General features: G+C 52.1%; 10 protein-coding genes across 10 annotated transcripts; 6 read left to right on the top strand and 4 right to left on the bottom strand.

Annotated features, from left to right (window-relative positions):
- Positions 1-43: 43 nt before the first annotated feature.
- On the bottom strand, positions 44-1,924 carry K460DRAFT_294029 (DNA-directed polymeras-like protein kappa; the record flags this gene model as incomplete). Its single annotated transcript, XM_040929467.1, has 1 exon — positions 44-1,924. One exon carries the CDS (start codon positions 1,922-1,924, stop codon positions 44-46), a length of 1,881 nt encoding a protein of 626 aa, XP_040784279.1.
- A 321-nt stretch (positions 1,925-2,245) lies between these two features.
- K460DRAFT_369724 (uncharacterized protein) lies at positions 2,246-5,167 on the top strand. The gene has a single exon (XM_040934009.1). It carries the CDS (start codon positions 2,576-2,578, stop codon positions 4,703-4,705), a length of 2,130 nt encoding a protein of 709 aa, XP_040784278.1. The 5' UTR covers positions 2,246-2,575; the 3' UTR covers positions 4,706-5,167.
- Positions 5,103-7,150, bottom strand: K460DRAFT_369723 (Zip-domain-containing protein). Its single transcript, XM_040934008.1, has 3 exons — positions 6,493-7,150; positions 5,468-6,439; positions 5,103-5,406 (listed from the first exon to the last, which is right to left on the bottom strand). Exons 1-3 carry the CDS (start codon positions 7,046-7,048, stop codon positions 5,375-5,377), a joined length of 1,560 nt encoding a protein of 519 aa, XP_040784277.1. The 5' UTR covers positions 7,049-7,150; the 3' UTR covers positions 5,103-5,374.
- A 918-nt stretch (positions 7,151-8,068) lies between these two features.
- K460DRAFT_291292 (family A G protein-coupled receptor-like protein) lies at positions 8,069-9,119 on the top strand (the record flags this gene model as incomplete). The annotated part of the gene is made up of 3 exons (XM_040929267.1): positions 8,069-8,302; positions 8,362-8,852; positions 8,903-9,119. The coding sequence occupies 3 exons, from the start codon at positions 8,069-8,071 to the stop codon at positions 9,117-9,119; spliced, it is 942 nt and encodes a 313-aa protein (XP_040784276.1).
- A 583-nt stretch (positions 9,120-9,702) lies between these two features.
- K460DRAFT_259755 (uncharacterized protein) lies at positions 9,703-9,988 on the top strand (the record flags this gene model as incomplete). Its single annotated transcript, XM_040927453.1, has 2 exons — positions 9,703-9,870; positions 9,932-9,988. Coding segments are annotated over 2 exons (225 nt in total), but the record flags the coding sequence as incomplete, so codon positions are not given.
- A 388-nt stretch (positions 9,989-10,376) lies between these two features.
- On the top strand, positions 10,377-11,357 carry K460DRAFT_369721 (RPEL repeat protein). The gene is made up of 2 exons (XM_040934007.1): positions 10,377-10,665; positions 10,777-11,357. The coding sequence occupies exons 1-2, from the start codon at positions 10,511-10,513 to the stop codon at positions 11,039-11,041; spliced, it is 420 nt and encodes a 139-aa protein (XP_040784274.1). The 5' UTR covers positions 10,377-10,510; the 3' UTR covers positions 11,042-11,357.
- A 60-nt stretch (positions 11,358-11,417) lies between these two features.
- On the bottom strand, positions 11,418-13,333 carry K460DRAFT_419729 (quinate permease; the record flags this gene model as incomplete). The annotated part of the gene is made up of 5 exons (XM_040938032.1): positions 11,418-11,699; positions 11,756-11,838; positions 11,896-12,799; positions 12,856-13,080; positions 13,143-13,333. 5 exons carry the CDS (start codon positions 13,331-13,333, stop codon positions 11,468-11,470), a joined length of 1,635 nt encoding a protein of 544 aa, XP_040784273.1. The 3' UTR covers positions 11,418-11,467.
- Positions 13,334-14,496: 1,163 nt separating this feature from the next.
- Positions 14,497-17,051, top strand: K460DRAFT_419728 (uncharacterized protein). Its single transcript, XM_040938031.1, has 2 exons — positions 14,497-15,262; positions 15,348-17,051. Exons 1-2 carry the CDS (start codon positions 14,772-14,774, stop codon positions 16,822-16,824), a joined length of 1,968 nt encoding a protein of 655 aa, XP_040784272.1. The 5' UTR covers positions 14,497-14,771; the 3' UTR covers positions 16,825-17,051.
- K460DRAFT_434875 (oxidoreductase domain-containing protein) lies at positions 16,959-18,622 on the bottom strand (the record flags this gene model as incomplete). Its single annotated transcript, XM_040938390.1, has 4 exons — positions 16,959-17,141; positions 17,207-18,183; positions 18,287-18,420; positions 18,501-18,622. The coding sequence occupies 4 exons, from the start codon at positions 18,620-18,622 to the stop codon at positions 17,094-17,096; spliced, it is 1,281 nt and encodes a 426-aa protein (XP_040784271.1). The 3' UTR covers positions 16,959-17,093.
- Positions 18,623-19,548: 926 nt separating this feature from the next.
- K460DRAFT_318997 (oxidoreductase-like protein) lies at positions 19,549-21,321 on the top strand. The gene is made up of 2 exons (XM_040930410.1): positions 19,549-20,642; positions 20,705-21,321. The coding sequence occupies exons 1-2, from the start codon at positions 19,890-19,892 to the stop codon at positions 21,254-21,256; spliced, it is 1,305 nt and encodes a 434-aa protein (XP_040784270.1). The 5' UTR covers positions 19,549-19,889; the 3' UTR covers positions 21,257-21,321.
- Positions 21,322-22,727: the final 1,406 nt, after the last annotated feature.

Here is a 22,727-nt window from a genome sequence, read left to right as displayed (position 1 = left end):
ACATGGCCAGCATAACTTCTTTGCTGCTTGTTCTGTCTCATGCTCAAGCGCCACCTGGTGAAAAGAAGGCCCGCCGCTTCTCGCGTGCCTGCTGTTCTGACGCCAGGGTTTCGATCTTGGGGCGGCCTCGTTTCCCTTTTTTCTGTACAGTCTTCGACGCATCCAGTGTTGGCGGCGTTGTTGACTTGACTACTTCCTTGATGGTTTGTTTCGATAAGCAGAAGTCGATATGGGCGTTGAAGGTTGCATCGTTCGGTGGTTGTTGAAGTGCGCATATGGGGCACGTCCATTGTTCTTCAGCAACTGTCTCCTGGTCGGTTTTGCCGTCGGTGTCGACGATATGCTGTTGCTGTTGTTCGTATTCCTGTGATAACTTCTCCAATTCATTCATCTCATCGTTGCGTTCCTGACGCGCAGCTTCTTCAAACTCTTCTTCGGGCCAGACTTCCCAGTCTCTGCCATTGGCTGTTGTCGTATTCTTAGTGGCCGTCGCGGATATCTTGACTCGACCAAAGAAGTCAATTCCAGGCTTCTTTGTAGTGACAATATGCGTGACTCGTAATCCCATGAGCCGTAGTCTCATGTTCGGAATCTCTTTCATTAGTTTCTCTAGCATCGGTAAGCTGTACTTGTATAAATCATCGGCTTTGTGAATAGCGAACGGCGGCGTAGTCTGCCGCGTGTGCACTTCGTATGTATAGAGCTTGATTTTGATGCACAGCGTTCGACCTTTGTACTCTGTGCGCTTGAGGTCGCCTTCCAGCTCTTCCGCGATGTGGCGCAGCTTGTCTCGTAGTGCGTCGGGCGACTGCAGTTCCTTGAATGTAGTCTCAGTGCCTACGCTCTTGCGTTCGTAGTCCTCTGCTCGTTGAATCGTGGTGCGTCCCAGACCCAGATAACATTGCATCAGGAACTGGAAAGCCTTCTGCCCGAACAATTGTGACAAATAGGCTCGATGTGCGTAAATGTCTCCACATGTCTTAACACCAATAGCGTCCAACTCTCGTTCGAAGACGCGGCCGATACCATTAACTTTTCTTGTAGGCATTGTCTTCATGAAGTCTATAATTGTCTGTCTGTCGCTCGGAAGGTAGAATTGTCCGTTGGGCTTGTTCTGGTTGGAGCAGATCTTGGCCAGCTTTGCGTTTGCAGCTATTCCGGCAGAGACGGTGATCTTGGTCTTCTCGTGGACCTCCGCGCGCAGCTGGCTGACGGCTTCTTGTGGATCCATGCTGTGGTCCTCACAGTATTTTGTGAGATTGAGGTAGGCCTCATCGCAGCTAGCACTCTCGAAGCCAGGGTCGTATAGTGCTAGCACTTCGCGGACCTCGTCAGCTTTGGCGCTGTATTTGGCGAAGTTCATGGGGACGCAGATGAGTTGCGGACACAGCTTCATAGCGACGAAGCCAGCCATTCCCGAGCGACATCCGAATCTCCTAGCATGGTAGTTGCAGGTGGTCAGCACGCCCTTGCCCACGGCCATGGGAACGTCTTTCAGCTCAGGCCTGTCGAGCTCCTCGACGGCGGCGTAGAAGGCATCGCAATCAATGTGCACTATGGCCTGACTCAGATCACGGGTCAGCTCCAGTTCGGCAATGTAGTCGTCTGCTCTGCGCAAGTCAGAGGCGACGTCGAGCTGTTCCAGTTGACGCCGCTTGGCCAAGATCTTGGTGATCTTCTCTGTGAGATTCTTGTCCTTGACTTCCTCGTTGTTGAAGAACTTGGAGCCCTTGGACGCATTGTATATAACCTCGGAGACCTTGTGTTGGTCGACGGTGTCCTGCCCAGCCTTGGTGAGCGAGGGACCGAGAAGGTGGTATTTGAGGGAGTCGTGTTCGTTGGACGGCGTGCGCAAGGGCCGTGGACGGTCTGAGGTCTGTTGCGGGTTTTGAGCGGCATCGTCTGTATCACGGGAAGCGGTCATGGTGGTAGACGTGACGGCTGGGGGCATGTCGTCGGACGCGTCTGGTGTGTGAACAAGGGCATACTGGGGCGGCAGTAGACGACGGGGCTTCGTAGGTGATGGGCGTGAATATGCAGATGTGGAAGCATTGCTCCTCATGGTACATTTCCAACCAAAATGACAAGCTGCCAACGCGACATTGAATCAGATGGAGATGCAGCCGAGGTGAGGCCTCGTCCAAGTGAATGACGCGCTCCGAGGCGAGAGCCGGATTGGGCTTAGCGTCCAAACGGAGTGCCCTGCATTCATTCATCCCATGCATCTACCAGATCAATGTCGCCCGCAGCTCATCTCACACGCACCACACTCGACTGCAGCCGAAGAAAAAACAACCCTCTTTCGCTAGGTATGGACCTGGTTCCCGCTGCACACTCTCCCCAATTGCTGGCATTGTAACGCGGCGTGTCCCGCTCGAGGCGCCTTTGTTGTGGCCCAGCAGAAAGTCGTCAGTCACCGCCTCGCGGCCATCAACACGCATTGTCCACCACACCACCTGCATGCAGCCCCCCCAGCAACCGCGCCATTGCCACACTCGAATGGCCATGAAGACGCTCCACACATATACACCGTATCCGTATCCCCCACACACAAGAGTTGAATACCTAGTGGAGGATGCCAATCGATCGACCCAACCCGAATAACCCACGGCCACTGAAGCCGACGCTCGCTAGCAACCGCACTGCAAAGACGCCCATTACCCCTCGGCTCGCCGTCACGCCCACGCCCACACCCACTTCGGCAAGCACGTCGTCGCAGTCTGGTGGTCGTACGGTGCGCAGCAGCAATGGAAGCACGCCTAGAGCCAATACCACGGCGGCCCACGCAGACGTTACCCCAGTCAAGGCATTCCTGAGCAGCAATGTCACGCCTCGCTCGTCGTCGAGAAAATCCCGCGTGGGAGTCGAGAGCGCCTCGTCTACACCCAGTAGCACTCCCAACGCTACGCCTACGAGCTCCCGGCCTGCCTCCACCATAGACTTTCCGCAGAGAGAGCAGAGTCTCGGCTATGGTGGGCTTGGAGTCAATGGACACCACGGTGCCCAGAGTGGAGCTCGACCTCGCAGCATTCCAGGGCAATGTAGCAACCAGACTACATCTACCCCAAGGTTGCTTCCTTCCCATATACACAATTACCCATCGTCCGATACTAGCTCGGTCAAAGATGTCTCCTCGTTATTCTTCCACGCCAATGACGCCAAACCTCATGAACAGCCGGCACCAGTACCAGTACCTCAGAAAAAGGCGCCTGTTTTCTTTTACGCCAACGGCAAACAAAATGACACGCCCCGCAAGTCAGGTGTGTCATCCCCGCCCTTGTCGTCCGTAGCCAAGTCGCACCCAGAGAGCAAATTCTTCCACGCCGACTCGTTGCCGGAATCGAGAGACCGTCCGCCTGCTCTCACTCCTCCGCCCGTCTCAGCTTCGCCAGAGCTCATACCGAAGGCTAGTGCCGCACATGGAGGACTGTCACTACGACCGCCATCGCCAACCAAGGAATGGGCGCACCTCTCGTACCGAAAGGGTGTCTCTCAAGTCATGCGACCACCAATACACTCCCGGAACTCAGTGCTGTCTATCCTGTCCGGTACTAGCACACCAGATGTTCCAGACCGCTCAAGACGGAGATCTAGCGCCACATCATCTGTTGTCAGATTAGGACATGCCAAAAGCGCCAGTCTATCATCCATCGATTCCATTGCGGAGCTGAACAAGGCCCCTTCGAACGATCTCTCTGCTATGACGCCTAGTCCACTACACACTGCCAATCGCATAGTCAGCAATGAGTCTTTGCCCGACAGCGTAGCGTCTGCGCCTTCTCCGCCGATGACTACCTTCTCTGGCCTTCCGTCTCCAGCACCAACAAGTCCCATCAGGCCCGCTGGCGGCCAAAGCGCGCTCGAGCTGATGAACGAACTGGCCGCCAACGCACGACGCGAACGCAAAGTGCTCGATCTTGAAATTAGCAATTCTTCGCTTCTAGCCATCAATCGCTCACTCGAGAGGGAAGTTCGCAAACAAAAGGCTGAGCTGAGGCGATTTCGGCGCATGAGCCGAGCGGGTCGCTTCTCGATCGACACGGTGGGCTCTCCTCACGACACTTTCTCTACTACTGGACTCGGCCACGTGGGCGACCTCTCAGACATGTCTGAAGAAGAAGAAGGAGCAGAAGCACAAGAAGAAGATGAACAGCAAGTACTAGTAGAAGAAGAAGAGCTGGAGAGTAGTGACTCTTCTTTCGACGAAAGTACTCTAAGCCCCACCGCTCAGGCCGATCGGGATGAGGCGCATCGTTTACGGGATGAAAAGCGTCTCCAGCTAGACCTTTCGAAACATCGTGGGCTGTTAATTGATAGCCAGAAGATGAATCAGAGCCTCAAGCGATGTATGGGCTGGACAGAGCAACTCATAAAAGATGGTCGGAAAGCCCTTGAGTACCAGGTCCGCGCCAGCGACGTCAAGTTGGGCGGACGGGTACTCGTCACCGACGACGAGGCCACATATACTGAGGAATCTAGGGGTCTCCTCAGCCCTTGGAGCCCTTTGCACCAGGCTATGGATGCTCTGGAGTCGCCTTTTTTTGCAGAGTCTGATCGATATATTGATCGCGATAGTGGTGTAGCCCTGGAGGGTTTGAAACCTGTTGCGCCTGAGTTCCTAGCAGATCTGACGCCCCTTGGCACGCCGTTTGAAGAGAGGATTAAACACTTGCATGCCTCCATAGATGCATTGGAGGCATCTTAACCCAACACGTTCCATCGTCGTCCACTATGTTTTCCTGTGTTATTTCGTCACACATACCCAGCATTTGTTTCCTATATCCGGGATGGCGTTCTCTTTCAAGTATCCAGGCGCTCGGCGGCGTAACTGGATTCACACGTCGTACGACTGTTCCTTTTGTTATCTCACGGCCGCGGCATGGTCGTGTGGAGATTGTTTTCCTTTTTGTCTTTTGCTTGCATGTGATAATGTTTGACGTACATGATTCGTTGTTTTTGCATACGACTGCATCTTGGAGAGGATTTAGGTTGCACTGCCGGCGGGTCACTGCTGTACTTGTATGTGTAGTTTTTTGAGATACCCCCTGGTCGTTTCCAACTCGTGATTCAGAGTAGCAAAGATAGTATATCCATGTTTAGTCACGACCTTGTCTAAGCACGAGTGAGTGGCACATAGTAATGCAGAAGGATCCCATTCCAGTCATGCAAATCATTGCTTCGCCAGAGTTATGCTCATTATGCGTTCAAACAAAAAGAATCGTCCTGTCAAAAAAACCAACCCGCCTTCTAGGGGTATCGTAACAAGGCTAGCGATCTACAATTCATGCCCGTCATTTGCCAAATTTCAAGGTCAAGTATCTACAAGCGTCTAATATCAGCGGAGCGAAACAAGATGAGGTGCGAATAAATTGGCTCAAGCCCAGTAACCTAATAGGGCCATCAAGCCTGGGATATGTTAGCAGTCCGAGACGACTCAGTGTGGGAGAAAGAGAGGTTTAACACGTACCAGCACCCATAATCATCAGCGCAAAGGCCTTGAGTGTTCTACTCACAGGCCCCTTCTGCATGTACGGACTGAACATGAACTCGTGCGCCATAAGTTCGACCAGGCCCGTGTAGATGAGGATGCCCGCACTAATGGAATCGAAGACGCCGTTGACGAGGAGCGTAGTCCGCGACCCCGGCACAAAAGTCTCTCGTACGCCCAGTCCAATGGCGATGGCAATTGGCGTGGAGATGCCAAACCCCAGAGCGAGCAAGTAGGGTGTCCAGCGCTTGACCTTGGGCCAGGGAACTTCTGCAAGTCGGGCACCGAGACCGAGACCCTCGAATGTCTGATGAAAAACGAGCACGATGTAAAGGGTGATGAACTCATCGCCAGCGACGGCCAGCGTCAGGCCGATGAAAATGGAGTGGAATATGACGCCAAACTCGAGAATGAAGACAGCAGTCAGCTGCGCAGCGTAAGTCTCGGGAACCACGCCGTGGGCCTCCCAGTCTGCACTCAGTTCGGAGTTAGCGACGTGGTCTCGCTGGTGGCCGAGGTGGTCTTCGCCGCGCAGGTGAGGATTGTTACCGCTGGGGGTTGCTTCCACGTCCTGTGGGCTGCTCTTGTGATCCCCTAGGCTGATATCGGCACTATTAGCTGCTGACGGGACTACCGTGTGAGAGTGGTCTGCCTCGTGTGAATGCGAGTGAGAGTGGCCGTGGCCACCACCGAAAGTGGCGTAGCGCATGGTCATTAGCTCGAGGAAGAACATGGCAAAGATGGTCATCAATACGATGCCTTCGACCCAAGGGTATGCGACAATAACGCCCGTTAGACACTCATTTGTCAATGCTTCATGAGCGGGTGCAAGAAGATGGATGAAAGCTGTGGCCACGATGACACCTGATCCAAAGTACTTTGCAACGAAGAAGACCCAGTTCGGTACCAGCCGTGACTGCATTCGCTTGGCAAACACTGGAAATATGGCGCCTACCACCTGTCAGTAGATGACTGTTGCCTGTAACCATAGAGTGGACACGAACCGAACATGGAACCCACAAGGATGACAAAGATGGAAGATATCCGGATTCCCATGCGGCCGTCATAGTCGTTTTCGGAACTGCACCGTACAGGTTCATTGGGCGTTGTCTCAGGAGATGGGGGATCCTGGCGCAGCACAAGACGCGCCACTTGCAGTGCGGCCGTCTCCATTGTCGGCGCGTGTTGAGCCAATAAAGGGCTGCTGAACAAATGAGTTTGCGCGGGTGCGAAACAGAGAACCGAGGGTTTGGTATCGACGTTTGTGAGCCAGGTAAGACTAGAAATGGACAGCAACGCGTGAGGCAGTCGATCCGGGTGGGCGGGTGCGTGGTTCGGAACGTGGGCAGGCTTTGACGGGCTATTTATCACGTCGCTCGAGGTGATGGAAGCACCCTGATGGCGGAAAGGAAGAGGCTTGAGTCGACTTGACAAGGCTTGAAGAGGGCTAAAAATTGCAAGTACCTTGATGTCCGCGCTAAATCCAAGCCGTCGAATGGGCTTGACAAGGACAACCAAGCCCCACCAACCCATCGGGGCTGTCATGGTCATATCAGTCATGGCATATCAGCTTGTCGAGTTTTGGAGGCTTGTAATTAAGCCGTGCGGGACTTTGGTAGTCTGTGGCGTGACGCATCTTCGACAAGAGATGGAAATGCGCAGTGGTGGTTTGTAGAAAGGCGGAAGAAGTTGCGATGGATTAAGCGAGGAATCTGCGGTTGGCAGCGGCGACTTAGTCAGCGTTGGCATAGTCAGCGGCGAGGCTGGCAGCACGGGACACCACGTGATGCAAATCTGTGGCACAGTCTCTAAGCCACAACGGGTATCCTTGCACGGGGCTGGTGCGTCACGTGAGGTGTCCAAGTTCTTCTGACCGGCTGGTGAGGCGCTGCTCTCGCTGTAAGAGGTTGGCCTCATTCTGCGAGTATTTTACATACATGGAGACGAACTCCTCTGGGAGCTAATGAGCTCTTCGGGCATGGTCATGTTTGTATCTGCTTCCAAAAAACAGGTTTGTGAGGCTAAACTTGCAAAATCCGATCCTCTAGACGTTGGGGTACCCGGCTGATCGCCTTGGCATCAAGATGATGGCATTCTTACATTGCCCATGCGCATGCACGTCGCAAATGGCACCTGCAGCAGTCTGGCAACGAATTTCGAACCACCAGCCAGTCGTATAGATAGCACAGCCACCAACAGTCCCCATCTACTCCCCACCCCCAAGAGACAAGCAAGTTGCCCTTTGCTGCTGTAGGCGCTGCAAGCTTCCCATGTTGTCGTGGTTCCCCAAAGCCCGTCCATGGTTGGTCCCCCGCAAGGCTACAGCCAATCAAAGTCCAGAGCACAGGGCATGCCGTGAGGGGCGGCAAGCTCCCATGACGTCGTGACTTCCACCTTTGTATAGCTCCTGCCGCAGCTGCAGACAGGTGACCCGCCTGCATTACGTCCACAAAGTAGCTGCCTGCTTCTCCTCTTTATAAGTCTCCACCTTGCTCCCCTTCTCACTCCCCGTCCCCTCCATCTCACCGTCAATTCTCCCAGTCAATCATCTTCCACAAGCACACAACATCCACCGCCATCATGATGATTGACCAATTCGAGGACGTCTTGAAGAAGACATCCCAACTCTTCCCTCTCCCAACCGCCACGGCTTCGGCTACGCCTACACATGTAGCTCCGATTCCTTCGGTCCTGCCCGACACTCCGATCCACGAGTTCGTTGGCAGCGCAGGAACGAAGACGCTATGGGTCGTCTTTGTGCTCATGCTCATCGCCTCTGCTGCCTTCACGGCCTTGTCCTGGAGGGTCCCAGTGGTACGTAACGCCCTGGTGTCGGTTCATCCAAAGGCTGCACTCCACTAACCACCCCACAGTCTAAACGCCTCTACCATGTCATCACCACCTTGATCACCGTCATCGCTGCTCTCTCGTACTTCGCAATGGCAACTGGACATGGCGTCTCTGTCCACAAAATCACCATCCGCCATCAGCACGATCACGTCCCCGATACCTACGAACACGTTCATCGCCAGGTCTTTTGGGCTCGTTACGTCGATTGGAGTTTGACCACTCCGCTCCTCATTCTCGATCTCGGCCTCCTAGCTGGTATCTCCGGCGCCCACATCTTCCTGGCTATTGCTGCCGATCTGATCATGGTCTTGACTGGTCTGTTCGCTGCCTTTGGCTCCGAGGGCACTCCTCAGAAGTGGGGCTGGTACACGATTGCCTGCCTTGCTTACATCGTCGTCATCTGGCACCTCGCTGTCAACGGAGGTGTCAATGCTACTGCCAAGGGCCCCAAGCTTCGTGCCTTCTTCATCGCTATCGGCACTTACACTCTCGTGCTCTGGACTGCCTACCCCATGTAAGTGCTATTGTCTACTCATGTCCAGGATGATACTGACCAAGCCGTAGTATCTGGGGTTTCGCCGATGGTTCTCGCAAGCTTGGCGTAGATGGCGAGATCATCGCTTACGCCGTGCTAGATGTCCTTGCCAAGGGTGTCTTTGGTGCCTGGCTCCTCATTACCCATGCCAACTTGCGCGAGAGCGATGTTGAGCTGGGAGGTTTCTGGGCCAACGGCCTCAACCGTGAGGGTGCCATCCGCATCGGCGAGGACGATGGCGCGTAAACGTCTTCCAAAACCACGACATTTTAACAATTTCGGCACAAATTGCACAGGAATGAATGGCTCACGCTGAGAGTCAATGAAGAAAAGTGGCGTTGATGGACAGGCAATGGGGGCGAAAAAATGCATCCATACTCTTGCAGTTCTTTACAGTTTCCATCATCGATAGTCCAGCCGCTCATGAATGGAGTTGGAGGCTTTTGTATATTTATGGCACTGCAAATCACTACCGTACTTTAATATGGACGGACCATAGCTAGTGGCTGCGACAATAATGATATTACTTCATCGCACCTTGCATGGACCGAGTCCCAACTAGCCACCAAGTCGTACATTCCTTACACGCCAACACGTGGAAGCAGCACCGATCCATACGCGTCTCCTTCCTGGTGCTCGTACTCATAAATAGGATTCGACGTTGCCCGACTCCATAATGTTATCGTTCGAAAGCATTCATCATTGCGCAACATGCAATCAATAGTGAAGGTGATTTTAGCCGTGCTCTCAGCACAAGCGTCAGTCTCGTCCCTTCACTCAGAGAGTCATTCCATCCTAATACCTCTTTAGAGCATGCTCAACTTTCCACCCCCCATCGAAGTCCACTTCAAGGCTTGCACCAACATGCACCATCAACATCTTCCGAGTGCCTTCGTTCCAGACGAACTGCACATTCTGGGAGAAAACGCGCACGTCGACATCATACACAAACTGCAAGGGATGTGAGATTAGGACAAAGACGATGGGTCTTGGGCTTGTAAGTGCAGTCGAGGTGTATATGCGCTTAGATGGGAATGGCGAAGCTGATGCTGTGAAAGCCTTGCCACTTGGTCACGACGGTGCCTGGCCTGGCGACTAAGACAGTTACGGCGTGTAAGAGGAAGGGAAGGCACAAAGTAGCAGCAACACCAACGACGAGAGCGCACTCAAAGGTCTGCTAGCTTTGAAGGAGAAGAGTAAATATACGCGGTGTTCGAAATAAAGAATGAGAATGTCTGATTTTGTTGTCATGTCTCTAGGATACGAGGTTGGTTGGTTCATGCAGATGCGTGTCATAGCTTCGGGCATATAGCCACGGAGCTCCACATATGTAGACAACAATCTCCGAGACAAGGCCTTCAAGCATGACATCAACATGCAAGACATGAAAACAGGACCAGGAACTTGTTGCTCGTGAGACGTGAGAAATGACCGCACTCGAACACCTGACATTGGTGTTGCCCTATGCAGGGATCACGGCTGCCCCGCAACCAAGCCGCAACAAAGCATCCAACGAGTCCCGACCTCTCATCTCACTCTCCCGGAGCTCCCTTAAGTACCTCAAGAGTAGCTTCTTTGATCAGCTATAGTTCCAATCACACACCACTCAAATCACAAAGCACTAACATTCATCCGCCATGGCATCGGAGAACGCTGACATTGTCGACGAGACGCCCATCTCGCCCGTGCGCTCTCTAGACAGGCGCAACTCTCTCGAGAAGCACCTCCAGCATCGTCCAGAGCCGCAGGACCTCAAGAACAGACACATCCTTCTAGATACGACGACAGCACCGTACGTTTCGCAAATCTATATTACTCACTCTTACATCTCCGTGCCCTTGCTGTTGCCCTCGCTTTCGAACAAAGCTTTGCCAAACCACCACTGATCACCACCCACTTCTAGAGCCCTCCAGGCCAAAGCTCTTGAGCTCGAGCGCCAGCGTGCGACCGACAATCTCAAGAAAGGTCTAGCCTCGCGTTCGGAACGCGATGATCTCGTCCAGCGAAACATCCTCCCCGATTCGACCGCTGCACCTGCCCTTCAGGGACACCAGAAGGAGCTTGATCTCCACATGAGAGCCGATAGCCTTGAGAAGGGATTGCAGGGCAGACCCAGCCCTGAAGAGCTTGTCAAGAAGGGCATCCTGTCCGGCGAGGAGAAGCGCTGAACGATGCGTATGGATGCGGTCAGCTCAAAGGACTCGAACAAATTAAGGGCATGTCGAGGGGGCATCAGAGTCTATCTCCTATCACTCTCCATCATGAGGATGGCGTGAATGCGTTTTGTCGAAATTTGAGAGAGCGGAGCCGGGCACAGCCGGGTTGTAAGGGTAACGCGAACACGAGTACACAAATATGCACATCACCATGCGAGCCCTTTGCTTTAGCTTGCGATTGTTTCTTCTCTTTTCATTACACATGGGGACAACACTATCACAGCACTCATAGCATTCACAGAACCGAATTGCGCTGGTGAAAAGAGCGGCACGAAGCTCATAACTTCATTACAGGCTCATACGAACGCTCGACGACAAACAACAACAAGAACATCTCAAACCGCAGATCCCAATCAATAGCCCTTTTCATGCGATCTCTTAGTTGGCGACCTCCTTGCGCTCCTCACGTACAACATTCTTGCCATCGATATCAAGCTCGGTGGCGTGGTCGTGGGCGTGGGCCTCGCGATCAGCCTCAATGTTCTTGACGAGCTCGGTGATACCAAAGATATCGTCCATCTTCTCGAGCGAGAGACCCTTGGTCTCGGGAATAAGGAACCAGACAAAGAAGAACATGGAGAAGCAGAAGGAGCCGTAGATGAGGAAGGTACTGGAAACTGTCAGTATTTGATTGGTTATGCCGCTTTGGTGTTGACGTTGACTTACCCGTAACCACCCTTGCCAACCGTAGCCATCATATTCGGAGTAGCACGAGCGACTACAAAATTAAACAGCCATTGTGTCGCTGCCTTTTTTGTACCATGTTAGCCTCAATTAGTTTAATTACTTGGACAAGGTAGACTTACTGCGATGGCGACATTGAGCGAACGGAGACGAGCAGCAGGAATTTCCGAGACATAGATCCAGCAAACAGGACCCCAGCCAAACTGGAAGAAGCAGGCGAATAGGAACACACAGACAAGGGCGAAGTAGCCAGCGCCTGGTACGGACTTTCCCTCCACCGGTGGGTCGATGCGCATGTAGAGACCGATGTAATACATAGACGCACCCTGGGCGATTGAAGTCCAGAGGAGCGACCGGCGGCGACCAAGCGAGTCGGCAGCGAAAATCAAGAAGCAGAGGCAGCCAACCATCTTCACGATACCGTAGATACCAGTCGCGAAGAGCTTGTTCTCGTTACCGACGAGTCCGAGAGCTTTGAAGATCTGGGGCGCGTAGTAGTTGATAGCATTAGTACCGGTCATCTGCTGGCAGATCATCAAGCCGATGGAGATGAGAGCGCGCTTGCGGTTGCCTGGGATTGTAAACATCTCCTTCAGGAGGTCCTTGACGGTGGCACCGGCGACAAGCATGCGTTCATGCTCAAGCTGATCCGCGATGTCCTTGATCTCGTCCTGGACATAGGCGTGTGAAGTCGGCAAGTTTCGGATACGGGCAAGCACATTCGTGGCTTCTTCCCAACGGTCTTGCTTAGCCAGGAAACGCGGAGACTCCTTGTTCAGCGCCATGCAACCGACGAGAAGGACGGCGGGTAGAGCCTGCATTGCGAGCGGGACGATGTACACCTTGGCGCTACCACTGAGATGCATGAGAGACCCATAATTGACCCAGAAGGCGAGACAGGTTCCAGTGGCGATGAATAGTTGGTAGAGACCGGTGAGACCACCACGAATTCCACGAGGCGCGTTTTCAGAGATGTACAGAGGGACGACCATGGATGCACCACCGACACCGACACCGGCTACGAGACTATTCTCATGTTAGATGTTGCTAACCAGGACACAGAATCATTGCAGAGTACGTACCGGCCAATGTACATGGCCTCAAGGTGTCCCATGGCAAGAGCTTGGATGGCGCAGCCAACAATGGTGATAAGACCATTGAGCTGCAAAGCAATCTTTCGACCCCACTTGTCAGCTGCCCAGGATGAGATGAAGCAACCAACGAAGCATCCAGCTTGAAGTGTCGAGGCAATATTGGCGTTCAAGTTGGCCTTGCCGACCTTGTTCAGCCTTGTAATGTCGTATTTCCTTGGATCAAAAGTCAGTATTCTGACTGATCAATGTAAACCCTCTGTCGACGAGGCACTTACTTTTGGAACTCGGGCAGTTCAAGGACACCACCAATGGTACCGATATCAAACCCGAACAACATGCCTCCGAAGCAGGCAGAGCCAGCCATGGCAAACGCACGCCATCCATAGATCTCAGGTGGATCAGCCCTGACGGCATCGTTCTTGACGATAGTGCGGATGAATCGCGCACCAGTGGATGGTCGAGACATGGTGGTGGACTGTCGATTTTCGATGGGATCGCAGGGACCGAGTTTGATGGAATCTGCTTATCGTTAGTTTGAGTAGCCCTTCCGTTTTGTCTAATGTCAGCATAAACATACCTAGGCTTACTTTCTGATCCCGTCGCTCGGTAGAGGATGGAAGATAGGAGGACTGTTGGGACCTCTGGAATCAAACAGTCTCAATCTACCCCGGACCGTCGCTTGCGGTAACAGATGAGCAGAGAGAAAAGTGAAGATGCCTCCGCAGATTGATTGACATATTGCAGTGGACCCAGTCGTTATCTATATAACAGCACGGTACAGCGGTCCAAGCTTATCCTGGATCACTAGCTCCCTGGTCAAGACGGGGTAACCAGCGCCGCGGTCTTTGCTCTCCCTCGTCCCAACCCCAGACTAGACCCCGGACTCGATTTTGCCAACCCTCCATATCAGCATGAGGAACGCCGACAGGCCAACTGAACCCTCAATCCGGGTGGTCCTAATGGTCAGAACAGTATATACTCGTTATTCCATCGAATGAGAGTGTCCAACGCTCGAGCGCCCTCAGTTTCTAGAACAGGTCAGATTCCATGGCATGGTGAAGATGCTCGTAGTTAATTTGTGGAGTATTGAAGATGCGTCTTGGAACTGCCAAGTCCGCTCAGTTCATCCGTCCAGTCAAGGGAATGCATGGCATTCATTCCTCGACGCAGTCTGGGGTCTCTCCACCATCATCCGCCATGCGAAATGGGGAAACATTAAACGGAGGTCAGCCCTTGCCGGTTTGGGTAGGACCATGTGAATCCCCCGCCAGCAGGAGGCGCTACGGCTACTGTGGGCATTTATCCGTGAATTAGACATGGGGAGCTTTCGGGGCGATTGGATGCCCCACAATCGCGCCGCCATCTGATGGGTTCCTTGCACAAATTGCGGAGATTGTCGGTGCAACAGGTAAAATAGATTGCTGCCTTGTTCGCAGCGGTTTACCTGATATATGTGCTATCAGGCAAAACCCAGCGAGGTTTCCTTTGAGGGGATGAACTTCGCGATCTGCAACGCATGAGCTCTACAACGTACCAGCGATCGAGCAGGTATAAAGAATCAACGACACAAACCCGCAGGATGTCGGTAACGAAGCTTAACCGTGACATGCGCGCGCAATACTACGATAGCACCAACACAAGCATTGCGTGGCAATCCATCCGGATTCGTTGTTCACCAATCCCCGTCTTGGAGTTTTAGGCCTTCGGCTACGGTTAACACGAGCAAACCACAACGAGCCCACCTCAGCAAACTGCGACGACCAATCTAGGCAATCATCGTCGCCAAGTACAACTCGCCCGCGCAACGGATTTAGCGGACGGAAAGACAAGAAATATTGGTTTCCAGCCTCGTTTGCACTCCATCCTCTTTGCAGAAGGAAATTTGCCCACGCCCAACTGGAAGGATGACCGCCACAGCAGCAAACGCCAATCGGGCCTTCGACCTCCATCCTTTCTCCACGAATCCGCTTAAGACGCGCGACGATGTAGTCGCCGCTGTAGCATCTCTGCTGGATCCCCTCCTCTCAGGCTTCTCGCCTAGTAAAGCCATTATAAAGTGCGGAAGCACAGGCACACGCTTCGATGAAACGGGAGCGCAAGTTGAAGGCTTCGCACGCCCACTATGGGGTCTCGCGCCCTTATTGGCAGGTGGGAGCAAATATGCAGCGACAGATAAATGGGTTAAGGGTCTAATTTCAGGCACTGATCCGGAGAGTGGTGAGTTTTGGGGGTATATGGAGGATACGGATCAGAGGATGGTGGAGGCGTGTCCGATTGGATTTACCCTGGCGGTTGCGAGCAAAGAGTTTTGGGATCCTTTGACGGAGAAACAAAAGAAGAATGTGGAGACGTGGTTGGGGAGTATGAATGACAAAAAAATGCCTGATACGAACTGGTAAGAAAGCCTCCTTAACAAACTTCCTACTCTCATAAACTATCCCGTGGTTGGGTGCGCTGGATACGAAATTGAAAGTGAACAGGCTTTGGTTCCGCGTTTTCGCCAATCTCGGACTTGAAAGAAACGGCGCTCAGTGGTCGAAAGAGCAGCTGGAGAAGGATATCAAGCAGCTCAATACCTACTACCGCGGTGATGGATGGTCGAACGATGGACCGGCACACTATCGTCAAATGGACTATTACTCCGGCTCTTTTGCTATTCAGTATCTCCAACTATTATACTCGAAGCTGGCTGCGGATATCGATCCTACCCAGGCTGAAGAGTACAAGAATCGCGCACGAATGTATGCTCTTGACTTCGTGCACTACTTTGACCCAGAAGGCCGAGCTATCACATTCGGGAGGTCCTTGACATATCGCTGGGCAATGGTAGCGTTTTGGGGTGCCGTAGCATTTGCAGACGTCGAGCTGCCGGAGCCATTGTCCTGGGGCGTCGTAAAAGGAATTTGGCTTCGGAACCTACGATGGTGGACAACACAGCACGACATCTTCCAGTCAAACGGCATGCTTACGGTCGGATACTCATACCCCAATTACTACCTTGCTGAAAACTACAACTCCCCACAGTCGCCCTATTGGTGCATGCTCGCCTTTGCCGCGCTAGCTGTGCCAGAGAGCCATCCATTCTGGAGCGCAAAGGAAGAACCGCATCCATTTGCCAACCAGCGAGTTGTCAAATCCTTGCCTCATCCACGCCAAATTGTTGTCCGAAGCGGCGGGCATACATTCCTACTCTCGAGTGGTCAATCATGCCACTACGCGATCAAGAACTCAAACGCCAAGTACGGCAAATTCGCGTACAGCGCAGCATTCGCGTACTCCGTCTCGACCGGCTACCAAGAGCTCGAACAATTCGTCCCAGAGTCCACTTTGGCCCTCTCCGACGACGGCGGAGAGTTGTGGAAAATGAGGCGTGCGCACAATGGCGATTCGGAAATTGAAACCCACGACAGTGTGCCGGTTCTGGTCTCCAGCATGAAGCCCTGGCCCGATGTCGAAGTCCTCACATACTTGATCCCACCCGCGGAAGACACACCCAACTGGCATCTCCGCGTCCATCGCATCAGGACAGGCCGCGATGTCATGACTGCAGAAGGCACGTGGGCTTGCTACGGCGCTCGCGAGTCCGATGGCAGACTCCTCACTGAGTGGAACGGCACACTGCGCACGCTCAACTCCTCCATCCCTGAAGGTGGACACTCGGACGTTGTATCTGCTTTCGCCGCATCACCACGCACCGGCGCGGTCGGTATTGCAGAAATATATCAGGGGTTGAGGACGGGTAGTGTCATCTTATCGGACGCAAACTCTAATCTCGTCGAAGCAAGGACTGTGTTGCCGGTTGTGAGGAAGGATTTGAAAGCCGGCGAGACGGCGTGGTTTGTCAGCGCTGTATATGCACTGCCGGCGAGTGTCGATGGGTGGAAAGAGACGTGGAAGGCTGGGTGGGAGAAGAAGCCGAAAGTGCCGGAATGGGTCCAGGATAAGATTTCAGGGTGATGGATTTGACATTGTTGTGAAGGAATGGAAGACAAGGGCAGAGTCATGTTTGAAAGCTAGCCCAAATAAATGGACAATTGAAGTCGTGTTAGTTGATACAACGCAATACTTTCGCTGCATAACTATTGATATATACCTCTTCAAGTAATATGCGGAAAACAAGTCTGCAACACACTATGTACCTACTTTCTCTCAAGCGTCAAGCAAAACGCACCAAGACTATATGCATTCTCAACACGGCGATCTCTGATCATAATCTCAATTTTCCCTCAATCTTCTAGAACCTTACTCGTCGGTCTCAACAGCATGCCAGCTTTCTGCGTAGTTAAAGGTACAAAGTCAGTGCCGTTCTCACACACAGTTTGCCCATGAGGAACCTTACCTCGTACGTCTGATCAATCAACTCCATCTGCTTGATTGATTCCTCCCATTCAATCCAAGCACCACTGCCCTCTCGACCTTTGACTCTATTCACAAACTCTTCTAACTGATATCGATACGTTGACCACCAGTCCTCTCCTCTGTTTTCTCCACCAGTTCCGTCTGGCCATGTATACACCTTCTTAGACTTAGTCGACTTCTTCTCCTCGACTATCTCGCCGGAAGAGTTGCGCCAGATTGCTGTAGTGACGATATCAATCCGATGCCAGATATGCGGACCCATGAAGTTATTCAGCACAAGTGTCCTCTGACTGAAGTGCTCCAACCCGTTCTGCCTACCGTGTTTCTCTTCACGCAGCCTTACGCTCAGCCAGGGCGGCATATCCCTCCAGAAACACGGCCAGTTGCTCGTTAGCCAAGGAAACCAATATCCACCTCTTGCACCCAGATCTACTGACATTCTGCCTACGCCTCCATTTGGGAATTTGTAGGTTGCGGCAAACGCTTCGTCACAGCGCTGGTCGAAACCTTTGTAGATTGGCCGGGGAGTCGCGCTCATTACAGCAACAGGCTCAGACTGGAATATGCCACGCATTGCAGAAGTAGTGTAGTGCCCGAAGTCTGTCAGACTGCCGCCCGCAAGATCGTATTGGAAACGAATGTCGTCGCCAGAAAATATGCCTGCGGGAATCGAGCCCCTTACATCCACTTCTTCAACATCTTTCGAGTCAAAAAGGGACAATAAAACATGCCAAGCGGGATGAAAGCGATAATGACTTGCTTCCACTAAAACTGGTGCATTTGGCGATTGAAGGACTGGGTGGCGGAAAAGAGACCTTGCTTCTTCTGCGTTAGAGACAGAGGGCTTTTCGAGGAGTACGTGCTTGCCCGCTTTGAGAGCTTTGAGCGTCCATTCATAGTGCAACCCATTGGGGAGGGGGTTATATATGCAATCTATGGATGAGTCGTTGATGAGTGCTATTGCTGCTATATTAGCTTGACGTTTTGACGCTCAGTGTGCAACAACAGTCGATTGTCAAACGCGATTCCTGACGGTGGATGAAGGAGAGTAGATTTTTACCGTCGTAGTTCTCATGAACAATAGGGATTCCATGTCTCTTGGCATACGCTTCAGCTCTTTCCTTGTCTCTTGCTGCGACGGCCACGACGATGACTTCCGCGTGAGATCGTGCTGGTATTGTCAATGCTTGTGGGCTGCCGTGTTATTAGTCGAGATTCTTTGAAGACTCGCAGTTCTTAGCTAGCATTTAGATTTGGTCTCTAACTATACTCACGCGATGTTTGCCGCTCCCAGGATACCAAATCGCAGCGCATCCTCTTTCTTCCGTACCTCCGGCCGGCGCGAAACCCATTCCGCAAAGTCACCGATGTAATTGATCCAGCTACTGAAAGGCATTAGTGAGTTGAATGTAGTCTAGTTGGGACTGCGGAAGCAGGTGCGTGGCTGACTTGGGTATTTGTAGCGGGGTTATCAGGCAAGCATTCAGATTGCGTCAACGCACGTCGGAACCGGAGCAATATCAGAAGACCACTCCAACCCTCGCAGCATGCTGCCCGCTATGCTGAGCAGAAGTGATTTTAAGGTAAACTGGGTTGCAATAGAACATACATAATTGGTGTGTTCGAATCTCTTGTAAATGCTGTCAGACTTTACGATGAAAGTACAACTCTACAGACTAGCGATAGCTCAACCAGGGCGCAGGCACTGATTGCATCTTTTGTAACAGCCTAAGTGAGCATGATGGCGACATGAACGATTGCACCCGAGCCTGTGATAGAGCGGCGCCCACAGCATAGCAGCTGCCACTGCGATCTGCTTCTCACTCTGCCACCTACAGACATCAACCACAGCCGACCTATAACACACTCTGAATGTTAAATAAGAGGGGTTGAATATTAACAGAATTGGCATGAGAAGGTTGGAATGTCTATTTAGGTGAGAGAAGAGGAGGGTCCGAGGAAGAAGCTTTCGAGAGTGAAGTGTATTATTAAAGAGTGAGATGTTGATAATGGTGATGAAGTGCTCAATGCTCCGAATAAGCATTGTGATAGATGGATAATGTTTACCTTTAGGTTTAAACGGGGCGTACTATCTGTCCAGACCAGCACCTTCAAGCATGATAACTCTCAAAACCTTTTGTCGATCGGCGTGTCCACCGACCTTAGCATTTGCCTTCGGCTTTCCCAACCAAGGAAGCCATCGGTCAAACGCCGATTCGGTCCAACAATTGCCGGCAGAGCTACCCCGCCTACCCTTTTCGTCGTAGTGCGGGGTAGCTTTGGATGAATGTCAGTGGTCGAGGGCATCACTTTTACCGGTGATGACTTTTCATTACGAGCAGTTTTGAAAGTTCGAAGAGCATGTTGAGACGGAGTTGAATAACCGATATATTTGGTACATATACGCAACGCTGTCTCCAACTTACCTGAAAATCTTAGCGAACAGTGAAATAACAAGAGCGAAAAAGCAAGATACTATAAAAGAGCGAAGGAGAACCTACTCAGCATCTTATTCAGCGTCTTGCTGGATTCAGATATCAATATCTTACGTCTCTCGCCCCCAATCGAGTAGCTCAGTCGATATCACAGCATCATCAACCTAACTCAATCCATCTATAACGACACCTCACGTTTCACCAACAAACTCCCGGAAACCTACCAGGATGACTTCTAAGCCAGAAATCGGTTTCTGCGGCCTAGGAGCCATGGGTTTCGGTATGGCCACCCACCTCGTCAAGCAAGGCTACTCTGTAACCGGCTTCGACGTCTACCAACCGTCACTCGACAGGTTCAAAGCAGCAGGCGGCATCCCTTCGACTTCTCTCTCTGACTCGGCAAAAGACAAGTCCTTCTACATCGTCATGGTCGCGTCAGCACAACAAGCACAGCCCGCCCTATTCGACCAAGACGGCATTGTGAACGCGCTACCAAAGCATGCGACGCTCCTGTTGTGTTCAACAGTGCCGAGTGCGTATGCGCAGAGTGTGGAGAAAGAGTTGGTTGATATCGGGAGGAGTGATGTCTTCTTCATCGATGCGCCTGTTTCTGGGGGCGCGGGTCGAGCAGCAGATGGCACGTTGAGCATCATGGCAGGGGCTTCAGAGGCTGCTCTTGAGAAGGGCAAGTGGCTGTTGGATGAGCTATCTGCACCGTCGAAGCTGTTCATTGTGAATGGCGGCATTGGTGCGGGGAGCAATATGAAGATGGTACATCAAGTTCTCGCGGCGATACATATCCTGGCGTTGAACGAGGCGTACGGATTTGCTGCAAGGTTGGGTCTGAACGGCAAGGATGTGTTTGACGCTGTTGTGGGAAGTACGGGATGGAGTTGGATGTTCGAGAATCGAAGTCAGAGAACGCTGAAGGAGGATTACTTCCCTGGAGCGAGTGCTGTAACCATTATTCTGAAAGACACGGTATGTACTGTTCTCATCCTCGTTTTGTTTGCTGCGTTACCTTTTCCTAATGATTGGGGCAGGGTATCATCACTTCCATGTCCCGAAGCGTAGGTTTCCCGGCAACGCTCTGTTCTATAGCGGAGCAAGTATACTTCTCTGCACTAGATCGAGGTTGGGGCGCCAACGACGATGCCGGACTGGTCCGCCTATGGACCTTAGAGCCCGTGGCGAGCATTCAAAGCATGCTATCCGCCGAAGAAAAAAAGACCAGACTCCAACTGGTAGTCGATCTACTGACAGGTATCCACCTCGTTTCAGCAGCCGAGTCCATCTCTTTAGCAAAGCATGTTGACATTCCCTTGCCCCAGCTATATGAGCTGGCATGTGATGCCGCGGGAGGAAGTACCATGTTCAAGAACGCTGGCGAGAAGTTGATCGAGATCCTGGATGGGAAGGCAGATGGTAGTGGTAAGGTTCTTGGGGGCTACACTGAGAAATTGAGAATAGCTGTGAACGAGGCGCAGTCGATCAAGTGCCCGGTATACCTGGGTACCGGAGCGTTGAATTTGCTCCTGCAAACGGGCACAACTCTGAGTCTGGCCTCGTTGCTGAAATGTTATGGCGCACAGTAAAGAAGAGAATTTACAGAGCTAGTTGCGAAGTCGCCAAAGTAGAGAAGAATGCAAAAGTCCAAATGAAAATTAGATTTGTGTCATGATATCGTGATAAGCGATGTGCTGCTCGCATGCTTTTTTGGGGAATCAATACATGAAGCCAACGGATGATGGCTATAGACAACATGCTATAGTACGACTACATGGCTGCTTTCGCTCTACTGTGCAGTAGTGTTGCGTGATAGTGTCCGAGCAATACTTTTGCACATGCTCATGCACGTCCAGTTGGATATGACTTACCCTGTACCTACGATTCATGGTCCATCCCACGCGCTAGATGTAGGCACCAAACCAGCTTGATTAGTGGCGGAAGCGGCCATGTTGAGAAGGAAGACGTCCTGGTTCGTTGAAGATAGGAAAAAAGGGTTGGCCGACCCGGCTAATAATGTACTTCGGCACCAGAAGATGTGACGAGTGTGGAGGCCTGGAGGACCATCTGAAGCATACATATCTGTGAAACAACGGACTGGAATATTTTGCGTTCACGACAGTAGCGATGATGTAAGAAGACTAAAGAGAATGGGATCGGTTCATTGGTTTCGCAGGTGAACAGCCGGTGCTCTTAAGGGTGTTTCAGGTGAAGATTGTGGTGGCAAAGAACACGCAAGCAACCTGAATTGAATCCTTGCATGGCCTGCATGAACTACACAGTCCGTGGAGGCTGCTTTGTTTGAACGGCTACAGCGCTCCGTGCGGGATATGTGGGGGTAATGTACGTCGTGACTTGACGAGTGCATACCGGGCTGGCCAAATGAGCTGCTTAGATGACTTATCAGCGTTCAACCCGTGGAGAGGCGTCACAATCTGAGGGAAAGGGAGGGCATATGAGATAGATGGAATACAATGAGATCCATCCATGACGACGTGAAAACAAATTGGGAATGAAGTCGGAGCAAGACAGACAAATGGGAAATAGTGATCACTGCTCGGTGGAAACATCATGTGAAAAATTGATGCGCCGAGATGGAGATGGATCATCCGGAGCAAACAGCAACCGTGACTGGGGTATAAAAACCTCTTCCAAGGTTGTGATTGTCCTCGCTAACGCCGCGATGCTTGGCTTACGGTGATGGTGGCGTTGATCTTCAGGAGAGCGTGATTGTGATGCAGCGCCAAAAATGCCACATATAACCCATAGCCATTTATTACCAGGAATCGACCCTTAGTACTCAACGTACTATGTATGGTGTGGAGCGGTGACCCGACTGACAGCGAGTGCGGTGTTGGATAGTACTTGGGCAACCGGCAGTTTGATCTTCCAACGGTATTGATGTGGCAAGCGGTAATCCCGAGGACCTGGTTGTTTGGCGACAAGCGAAAGGGCAAGTCGTCGCAACGTATTCCGTGTCGAAAATAGTCGATTGCTTACCGCTCCCTGTGAGTCACCTGCAAGCGACAAATCAGCCCAAATAGCGAAGAAGCTAGGGGC

The sequence above is a fragment of the Cucurbitaria berberidis genome (genome assembly GCF_010015615.1).
Source record: "Cucurbitaria berberidis CBS 394.84 unplaced genomic scaffold K460scaffold_5, whole genome shotgun sequence".
NCBI classification, from domain to species: Eukaryota; Fungi; Ascomycota; class Dothideomycetes; order Pleosporales; family Cucurbitariaceae; genus Cucurbitaria; species Cucurbitaria berberidis.
This window is presented reverse-complemented; position numbering and strand designations above follow the sequence as displayed.